The sequence below is a fragment of the Triticum aestivum genome, chromosome 4D (assembly GCF_018294505.1).
Source record: "Triticum aestivum cultivar Chinese Spring chromosome 4D, IWGSC CS RefSeq v2.1, whole genome shotgun sequence".
Taxonomy (NCBI): domain Eukaryota; kingdom Viridiplantae; phylum Streptophyta; class Magnoliopsida; order Poales; family Poaceae; genus Triticum; species Triticum aestivum.
In genome coordinates, this window is record NC_057805.1 from 473948718 (window position 1) to 473958224 (window position 9507).

The 9507-nt window shown below is 46.5% G+C and overlaps 2 protein-coding genes and 1 non-coding gene across 3 annotated transcripts; 1 reads left to right on the plus strand and 2 right to left on the minus strand.

Annotated features, from left to right (window-relative positions):
- Nucleotides 1-996: 996 nt before the first annotated feature.
- Nucleotides 997-3139, plus strand: LOC123098743 (ras-related protein RABH1b; the record flags this gene model as incomplete). Its single annotated transcript, XM_044520811.1, is given in 6 exon segments — nucleotides 997-1105; nucleotides 1216-1286; nucleotides 1821-1909; nucleotides 2197-2308; nucleotides 2416-2506; nucleotides 2640-3139. Coding segments are annotated over 6 exon segments (634 nt in total), but the record flags the coding sequence as incomplete, so codon positions are not given.
- On the minus strand, nucleotides 2915-2986 carry TRNAD-GUC (transfer RNA aspartic acid (anticodon GUC)). The gene has a single exon. It is a non-coding gene; the product is annotated as a tRNA-Asp (tRNA).
- Nucleotides 3140-5182: 2043 nt separating the features above from the next.
- Nucleotides 5183-9019, minus strand: LOC123098744 (mitochondrial arginine transporter BAC1). Its single transcript, XM_044520812.1, has 8 exons — nucleotides 8738-9019; nucleotides 7369-7458; nucleotides 6698-6799; nucleotides 6490-6594; nucleotides 6294-6386; nucleotides 6023-6223; nucleotides 5849-5947; nucleotides 5183-5754 (listed from the first exon to the last, which is right to left on the minus strand). Exons 1-8 carry the CDS (start codon nucleotides 8831-8833, stop codon nucleotides 5620-5622), a joined length of 921 nt encoding a protein of 306 aa, XP_044376747.1. The 5' UTR covers nucleotides 8834-9019; the 3' UTR covers nucleotides 5183-5619.
- Nucleotides 9020-9507: the final 488 nt, after the last annotated feature.

A 9507-nucleotide genomic window follows, 5' to 3' on the forward strand; every position in this document is an offset into this window, starting at 1 on the left:
AAAGGATCTTCACATGGCGATCGATGAGTAAGGTTGTCGAGGGTGATGTTGCCAATGAGGAGTGGTTAGATGTCGAGGTTTAAACTAGGCCCGGTTTGTATTAGTGATGGGTATTTGTTGCACAACCTGCCAAATGTTGTTGGTGTCATGTATAGTTGGATGACTTTAGTTCCGTAAATTTTCTGTAATAGAAAGGTAGGCGACTCGCTTCGGCATTTGCATGATAATATATATTGAAAGGGTATTTGCCGCTAGGTTATGTTCCGATGAAATTATTATTGATGTTTATTTTTATCTTTTAGCCACCGTAGACAAATTTAGAGTAATAGTACAAACCTAGCTGCGTACGTCGTTACAGCCTCGGAGCAGAGAACTATTACATCGTCGCACTGGACGTGTGATTTTCCATCGACTTGCCTGACCCTCATGTACCCTAATGCTGGCTCGGCCACTGAGCTTTGCCATCTGGACAAAAGCAGGCTGTTACCATGGCGAACATGCGCAGTTCCCGTTTAAGGAAACAGAGGAGGTGATGTTTCAAAAGAAGAACAAGACGTCGATGATAACAACACGTGGCAAATGAGTCGACAAAACTGCAAACGTTTGTTGCAGTTAGGTCGCCCCCTTTTGGAACGCACCAATTACTAGCTTGGATTTATGTACTTCGTGGCCAAGGAAGAGAAAGTTCCAAGAAAGAATACAAACTTTGAAGGAGCAGTAGTATTTGCATGGACGGATGGCCCGTCAACACACGGGACTCCTTCCCCAGCTGGCTTCGGAAACGTCCAAAGTCGCCTCCTCCCCTTCTCCGTTCAAAGCAAGCCTTCTTCTTCTTCTTCCGTCCCCTTTCCACTGGTTTCACGCGTCCAAACCCGGTCGAGCACGCACCTCCACGACTCGATCCAAATCACTCCGGGGAGCGTCCAACTCGGAGCAGAAGAGATCGCCCGACGAGCTAGCTCCGGGCCGAGCAAGCAAGCTAGCCATGGCGCCGGCGGTGTCGGCGCTGGCCAAGTACAAGCTGGTGTTCCTCGGCGACCAGGCGGTGGGCAAGACCGCCATCATCACCCGCTTCATGTACGACAAGTTCGACGCCACCTACCAGGTCCCCCTCCCTCCCTCCTTTCTAGTATTCGATTTGCAAAGCTCCCGATCGATCGCCCCAACCTCGTACGATTGGCAAATTCTGACCGTCTGCTGTGACTCTGTGTGCAGGCCACCATCGGGATCGATTTCCTCTCCAAGACCATGTACCTCGAGGACCGCACGGTTCGCCTGCAGCTATGGTATGCAATACTAGTTTCCTTTTGGTAGCCTCCTTTGGGGGAGGGATCGTTCATCGTTGAGCTGCCTTGTTATAGTTGTAAAATTAATTCAGTTGTGCTGCATATGCCCGGATAATTATTTCTAAATTCTGACGCATCCATGCTTGCTTGTCATTTTCGACATTGGGAAAGCCTCCAAATCTTCTTCTTTTTATCACCGTATTTTTTTCAAGAAGAATATTTCTGTGTTTCCAAAATCTAGATAATTTTGTAATACTACTTTTGTTCCTAAATATAAGACGCTTTTGCACTTCAATTGCAAAATCGTCTTATATTTAGGAACACAGGGTGTAGTTCTTAACTGTTTCTTTTAGAGAAACCTGAACCGTAAGTCCTGAAATTATGCCTGGCACATTGCGAAAACAACACATACGAGATACCAGTAATATTTTTCCCCTTCCCTGAGGACTTGAGATGCCGGAAACATGCTTGCACATGTCAAATGCGAAAATCTCGAAGGGTGACATAGTTGTTTGTAACTGTGAAAATGTGCAGGGACACGGCTGGGCAGGAGAGGTTCCGGAGTCTGATTCCAAGCTACATCAGAGACTCTTCTGTCGCGGTCATCGTCTACGATGTAACTGGCAAGTTGCCTGTTATTACAAAATACTCGCCAGCAGAATATCTAGCTAATTTGTACTGCAATACAAAGTAGTGTTCCAATCTGAAATTTATTTTCAAACTGTTTGCTACTGACTAATGAAATCTGAGCGGACATATAGATGAATCAGTTTGAACCATTTCATCTGAGGGTACTTAGTCACAGTGACATCTTCAACCACAGAACTGTATCTGATGATATGAAGAAAGCATGCCAGCATGCATCATCCTCGTACACTGACGGCCTCATACACACCATTGTTTTCTGCAGACACGCAATCGTTTCTTCATACATCGAAGTGGATCGATGAGGTGAACACGGCAAGAGGCAAAGATGTGCTGATCGTGCTCGTCGGAAACAAAACAGACCTCGTTGACCAGAGGTACGTACATTATACATATCCCTGAACCTCTGTGGCGAAAGCCACATTGCGCCAATCTTGGCGATTCATTTTCTTCCGTTTATTCACCTGAATGTTGCCGCCTCCAGGCAAGTGCCCACGGACGAAGGGGAGGCCAAGGCCAAGGAGCACGGCGCCTTGTTCATGGAGACCAGCGCCAAGGCCGGCTTCAACATCAAGGTTCTCCCAACTTCTTTTATCTAATGTAGAAGAATTTATTTTCACTTCGCTTGGGCAAGCAGAAGCATTCTGCAGCTCCACATTTCTCCAGCCAAACATCTGACCGCGGAACCTGGAACCCTGCTGACTGCAGGCTCTGTTCCGCACGATCGCCGCGTCCCTGCCTGGGATGGACGCCCTCTCGTCGGCGAAGCAGGAGGACATGGTGGACATCAACCTGAGGCCCGCCTCCGGGCCAGCAGGCTCAGGCGCGCCTGGGCAGCAGGAGCAGAAAGCAGGAGGATGCTCTTGCTGAGCTTTGTGTTCTTTTATTAGAGGAGAGATTTTTGAGCAAGAATGTAATTTTGACCAAAACAGATTGCGGACAGAGAAATGCAAAATTTGTTAGGCGTGAGAAGAAAAAAACAACGCCGTTGCCGGGGATCGAACCCGGGTCACCCGCGTGACAGGCGGGAATACTTACCACTATACTACAACGACTTGGTGATGATAGGCGGAATGCTGCTTACTAATCGCTAACGACGGTTAATTACCTTACATTGTGTGAGCTACTCTCTCCGTTAGATTCTACTATGAATCACGTACGGATGTATATAGATGCATTTTAAGTGTAGATTCATTCATTTTGTTTCATATGTAGTCACCCTAATGGAATCTCTATAAAGACTTATATTTAGGAACGGAGGGAGTAGATGTCATGTTTCTGCCTTGCAAAATTCAGAGTGAATTGCAAAAAACCACCACATTGAATCGTAGGTTTGCAGAAAAGACTCTTCTACAAATTTGTGCCCGAAAATACTGATTCTTAGCCTAATCTTTTGCATAAAACACTAGTTGATGGCTTTAGCCCATTTGATGACGATTATGACAGATGGAGCCCACCATTTGCTGATGTGGCTAACGGTCTTTTTGCCAAAACGCCCTCCCCTCCCTAAAAAAATTCTCCCCTGAAAAACTACCCTATCCCTGCTCCTCCACCTCCCTCCGGCGCGCCCCCGCCTCCCAGCGCCGCCACCTCCCTCCCGGCGCGCCCCCGCCCTCCCAGCGCCGCCACCTCCCTTCCCGGCTACGACCCCGACGCGCGGCTCGACCCGCCTTGACGGGAAGGAGGAGGGACGAGGCGTGGTGGAGACTGGGCCCGCCGGATCCTGGCGCAGGCCGTCCTTGGACGTGGGTTGTGGAGGCGGGGAACATCGGACCCGGCCGGATCTGGCACGTGGTGGCACAGGACGTGGGTGGCAGCGATAGGAGGTAGTCTGGTCGGCGCGCTAGAGGCGGAGTGGTGGTCGGGGCAGCTGCTCCAGGTAGGCCACCCGGACCGCGCGTTACTCCGCGGCGGGAGGCGGCGACAGGGCTCGTCTACGCGACCGCCCGGTGCGGTGACCTGCCGGAGCAGACACAAGCGCCCTCCTCGCCGCCAAGTTCAGCAGGGGCTTCGCGTCCACCGCCGCCGAGCGGGTTGCGCGCCGCGCCTCGGGCTCAACCTCTGGCGCCCTTGCTCGGCGTCCGCGCCAGCAAGAGCAGGCTCGCCTGCGCCTTGAGGATGCGCTTGTGCCGCGGCCGTGCTCTCTGCTCCCATTCCCGGTGACGAGACCCATCAGCCATGGCCGGCGTGCTGCTGCTCTGCTCTCTGGGCAGCCCAAATTCACCAGCAGCGCCGCGCAGCCCGGCACAAGTAGCGACGGCGGCGCGCAAGCTGCAACAAGCAGCGTCCTCGACGGTGAGCGCGTGGTGGCCGACGGTACCAAGCGCATGGCGACTCCAAGCCAGCAGCGCTGCCGCGTGCATGAACCAGCCACCGCCTCGTCCTCTGGTGCTCGTCCCACCACCGCCAGATGCGGCACCACCGGCCAACGCCGATGAGCCAACCTCTTCCCCCCCTCTGGACGGTGTGGCCATGGCTGGCGACGAGGACCATGAGCGCCGATGCCTCTGCTGCAGGCCGGCGACAAGGAGCTGATTGCGTTTTGTACTTTTACCTGAAGGGTGACTATGCAAAAATACCAGGGCCCCACATGTCATAATCCAGGTTAAAATGCATAAAACGGTTGATCAGTGTTTTTTGCAAAAGATTAGGACTAAAATCAGTGTTTTCTGGCACAAATTCGTAGAAGAGTCTTCCCTGCAAACCTACGCTTCAATGTGGTGGTTTTTCACAATTCACTCCAAAATTCACCTGCATTGTGTGAGCTAGATGAATTTGATGATGTACTCTTCGTTTTTGCGCCTATGGCAGCATGATTCACGAGCGTAGATTCATGTCGTCTGTTCTGGACGGTGAGTCGGTGAGGCATTTGATGAGTGACTTTTGACTTTTGATTTACCAAGGCGACCGTAATCAAGCACGGTGACATAATCAGAGGTGGGTGCATTTGATGAGTGACTTTTGACTTATAATGCACTTGCAAATGGTATTGCACAAAAAGTATGACTACATATGAGCACTGAACAATAGTCGCTCATGCCTACTTCAGCCTGTTGTGAGATCATCCTGTTTACGATGACATGAGAACACTTCTTGGTACTCACTTCATGATCGGCCCCTCTCTTTTTGAAACGGAGGGAGTAGTAGTTTAGATTGAACGAACAATAATACTCCCTCCGTTTGTTTTTATAAGACGTTTCAGACAGCTTGCCGTGTACTGTTTTCAACAGTGTCTGAATGTCTAAAACGTCTGATAAAAATGATTCTTTCAATCACATAGAACACTAACAGATACAGTACTTATTATTGAAAATCCCAACTTTCATTCCAACCACAGAACACTAACCATATACTCCCTCCATCCCAAAATAAGTGACTCAACTTTGTACTAACTTTGTACTTCTCAAAGAAAACCCTAACTCGTAAACCATAAAATGATTTCCGTAGTAGTAACAGCAAGCAAGGTGAGAGCAGTTAATCATGAAAACATGGCAAATTGCTTCATTCCCCAATAACCTCCGCGATCAGACTCATGTCTGCACAAACTAGAGCCACTTTGCCCTTTTTTGCTGTCATCGTGATAAATACCATCCAGTCCAGGAAAAACGATTAGTTTCCTGACTTTCTTATTGACTTTTGTGGGGGAATGAAGCAGGTAAATATCGCCACAAGCATCGTATCCCTCGCATTACTCACGCCTTATACCAAGAATCTTAGCACTGTACTCCCAGGCAACAATCGCTGCTGCATTGGCAGGGAATGCTCTTGCTAGTGTTGGCCCAAGACCAGCATAACATCCAGCCAGACCAGCTCTCCTATAGACCTGCAGCATTTCAGGCATAGCGGCCATGGTCAAGCAAAGGCAATATATCTATCTAACGAAAACAGAAGATCGTGAACCATCGCAGGGCATGTACCATGTTTAAAACCCGAAACGGATTTCGGCTCGACTGAGGGTTATGATCTGTCTGAATAATCGTTTTGGCAACATCCATTGGCAGGGTAGCTGTCCAGAACTGCAGAGTGAAATACTAGTCAAATTGAAGAAAAACGTATCTTACAATAAACTTGAAAGATTATGATATACTTACAGCCATCCCACTAAGGCCACCACTCATAATTCCTATCCCGATATCTTTTGCCACAACTAAGCCACTGTTGCTAGAAAATTGCCGAGAATCTATATAGTTGTGCATCCAATATCGGCTGTACTCATAAGTGCAGAAGAAGACAGCATTGCCAATTGCCTCTCTGTACAATGTTGCTAAACCACCACGAAATATACCCCTAACCTGTAACATAATAATAGATCCTTAGACTAGACACAATGTAGAAGAGCTTGCAGAAGGCCATTAAGCTCACCCCTTCACGCTGCAGTGTTTTCACAGCGCAATCTAGAGGGCTGGAGTACTGGGTCGCATACATCACATCCTTCCCTTGAACTTGCATTCTGCACTGGAGATTTCTTGAGATTACATCATTAAATGTCACCTGAATCATGCCTCCTGCTGTGTACTTGCTAACAACTCTAAAAAAGGGAGATTGATGCAGGACTGACCTTGGTCAGCTCAGTTGGAGCAAGGATGCAGCTGATCAGGGCTCCACTGCAGGCAGCAGAAGGAATAATTACCTTTAGCCGCGGCTTACAATCCTCAGATTTTCCCTAAAATTAAAACGAACAGACTAATTTAATAACTAAGATAAGGCCTTGACAGAAGCATTTGCATTCCACCTGTAATTGGTATACCAAAGGAAAAAAAAATTACCTGTAGTAATTGTTTGGCTTGTGCATATGTGCCAAAAAAAAGGGAGCTTTCAAGTGCTATACCAATAAATGAAGATGACGCGCCTTTATACAACCCTCTTATCTGTCATGGAAAATAATCAATACAATAAACTTCCAGTAATATGTTTATAAAACTGTATCCTATCAAAAATGTAGATAAACTAATCTATTGCGGTTTTCAGTTTAGTACCTGTAGGTTCTAAAATTGTGCCTAGCATTAACTCCATAGAAAAATGGTAATTTGATCCGTTAACAAGATGAATGATGACCGCTCATCCTTTAATAAATTGTTCTAACTAGTTGAAAGATGCAATGAAAATGCTGTCATAAGATAGTTGATTTGTTTGTAATTTCCTTAGCTTCGTAAACTAGTCATGTATTAGAGGACTATATTAAATGAGTCTCCATAAAATCGTACTTTCAATTGATAATAGTCAGATGAATACACAATGCAGTCCAGGCAATTTTCCTAGCATGAACTGTTAACTGAAAACAGTTGCCAATTTCATTTTGTTCTCTATGGAACAGAACATGTATATGTAGGACTAGAAAAACACCAGGTGCTTTGTATAAAAGCAACATACTCGATTAATTGAGTAATACTGAGTACAAACTAAATCTAAAGTGAGACATACAAAAGAAGGGGCTTACTCCTTCATCAACCAGTATCCTACTAGTGCAGTGGAATGCATTCTTGTAGACCTTTCCGTGAGCCGTGGTGTTGTGAGCTTGCAATTTGACCTATTGATGAACAAAGTTATCTTGAATTCACATGGGGGAAAATATAAAGAAAATGGTTAACATATATTCCATCCAAACTGCAGAGTTTTTCCTAGTATATGCACAGGAAAACAAAAATATATTCTGGGCATTCTCATACACTGGCATAAACAACTACTTTTGCGGAGTATCCTAATTACAACAAAAGAAGTGCAATTAATTTCCCAGTTTGCCAGTATCACCTCGCATACCATTGGCAGCGAGACAAATCATAAAGTGACACAAACACCTGGAACATGGACCTCATGGCAACCATGCTTTCTATAGGGAGCAATGCCTTGTTTGGAAACTACAAATGTAACATTGCTTAGTATGCCTCAAAAATCTCCAACGCCACCATTAGGAAAACACACTACTGTATGACGGTATGAGTTAATGAACAACTGGTCAGGACTCCAAAGAGTTTAATTGTGAAGCAGAAAATCCTAGAATTAAGTCAAGACAATGAAACAATAAGATCCTATGGATATGATCATTTTTGGATGAAGTGTTTTATTAGGTAGCACCTGTGCAAACATAAAAAAAAATACAAACTCAAAGAAGATAAAAAGCTTGGCATGTCCTGAATCAATGAAGGTATGCATGCCCGGTCGAATTAGAAGACGGAAAGTACAACCAGCTGAATTCGGAATTGAACACGACTAATGCCAGGTATTTCTAAGCGCACTCAAAAGCCGGTAATATCAACCAAATTACCTACAGGTATTTCTCCATACTTCATCATCAGAACGATCATAACAGACAGATAAAGGGAATGATGAGAAAGTATTCTCAAGCAAGTAATACCAAACACTGCACTTGCAATCTTGTAGCAGCAACTAGTAACAACAGCAGTCATTATCTAATTACCTGTCAATACCCCCTCTCATTTAAATTCTTAGCAACAGCAATTTTAGGCCCGTTTGAGGAGCTTTACTTGGGCTCGATTTGGCTTATGAACCCAATACCTTGAATTCCTTGAGTTCTTCGTCACTAGTTGTTTACCTATGTGTAATGGGCTTCAATTCTGGTTTTAAAAGCTGTGTCAATGTCCAACTTCGCTTGTGTTTCCTTTTGGCATTACGAAGTCTATCCCTAACAGGCATTTGATCGAACAGCAACGCTGCGGGCATAGCATATAGCATACGAAACACAACCAAAGCACTGGAGCACAAGAGATCAAATTACCCGGCGAGCGAGGCGCACCAATCAGCAAGAGATGGACGGAAAAGGAAGCGGAGAAGAGAGGAAAGAGAATTACCTTCACGGTGTCGAAAGGGTGGCCGACGACCACCTGGGCGACGCCTGCAGCGGATCCAGCGATGTATTCCTTGGCGGCGTCGCCTAAGCCAGCCATCCCACGGCAGGTGACCTTGCAGCGCTGAATAGGAAAACGTCGAAGCGGGGAGCAATGGAGGTTTCCGGCCGCACGCCGGCGCCGGCGCCGGCGCTCGAGGGGAAAAAGGGAAAGCGCCGAGTCGCCGAGCAACTTGGGCAGTGTTTTTTCGTTTCTGTTTCGGCAGGCGGAGGTCGTCCGGTTGGAGAGCAGAGAAAGGGGATGTCCATGGGCTATCGGGGGCGGATGTTATGGCCCACTTCAGACTAGTCTGGGCCGAATGAAACAACGGGTAGGATTAGATTTTTGGGGCTTCTCGAGCGGTTTTATACGTCAGAAACAACCACTGCCTTCCAAAAAAAAAATGCAAAGTCCCATACTTGTGGACCAGACTTGGTATGATGGATCTCATTGACCTTCACTGCTGGTGGATAGATCCGGTTCAGTTATTTTTTAGCATTGTCTCAAAAAAAAAGTTATTTTTTAGCATTTACTTTCACTGCCGGAGATCCATTTGCTTATACACCCAAGTATAAATTTTAAAGAAGCTCTTGCAATGGGAGGCTGGTATCTTTGGTGGATTCGGAGGCAAGTAACACATAATGAAACGGTGCCACCTTCATGAAGATGGTCAATCTCGGTTCTTTCTATAGCAAGAAACTTCCAGACCGCTACAGCAAGATCACATGATATGC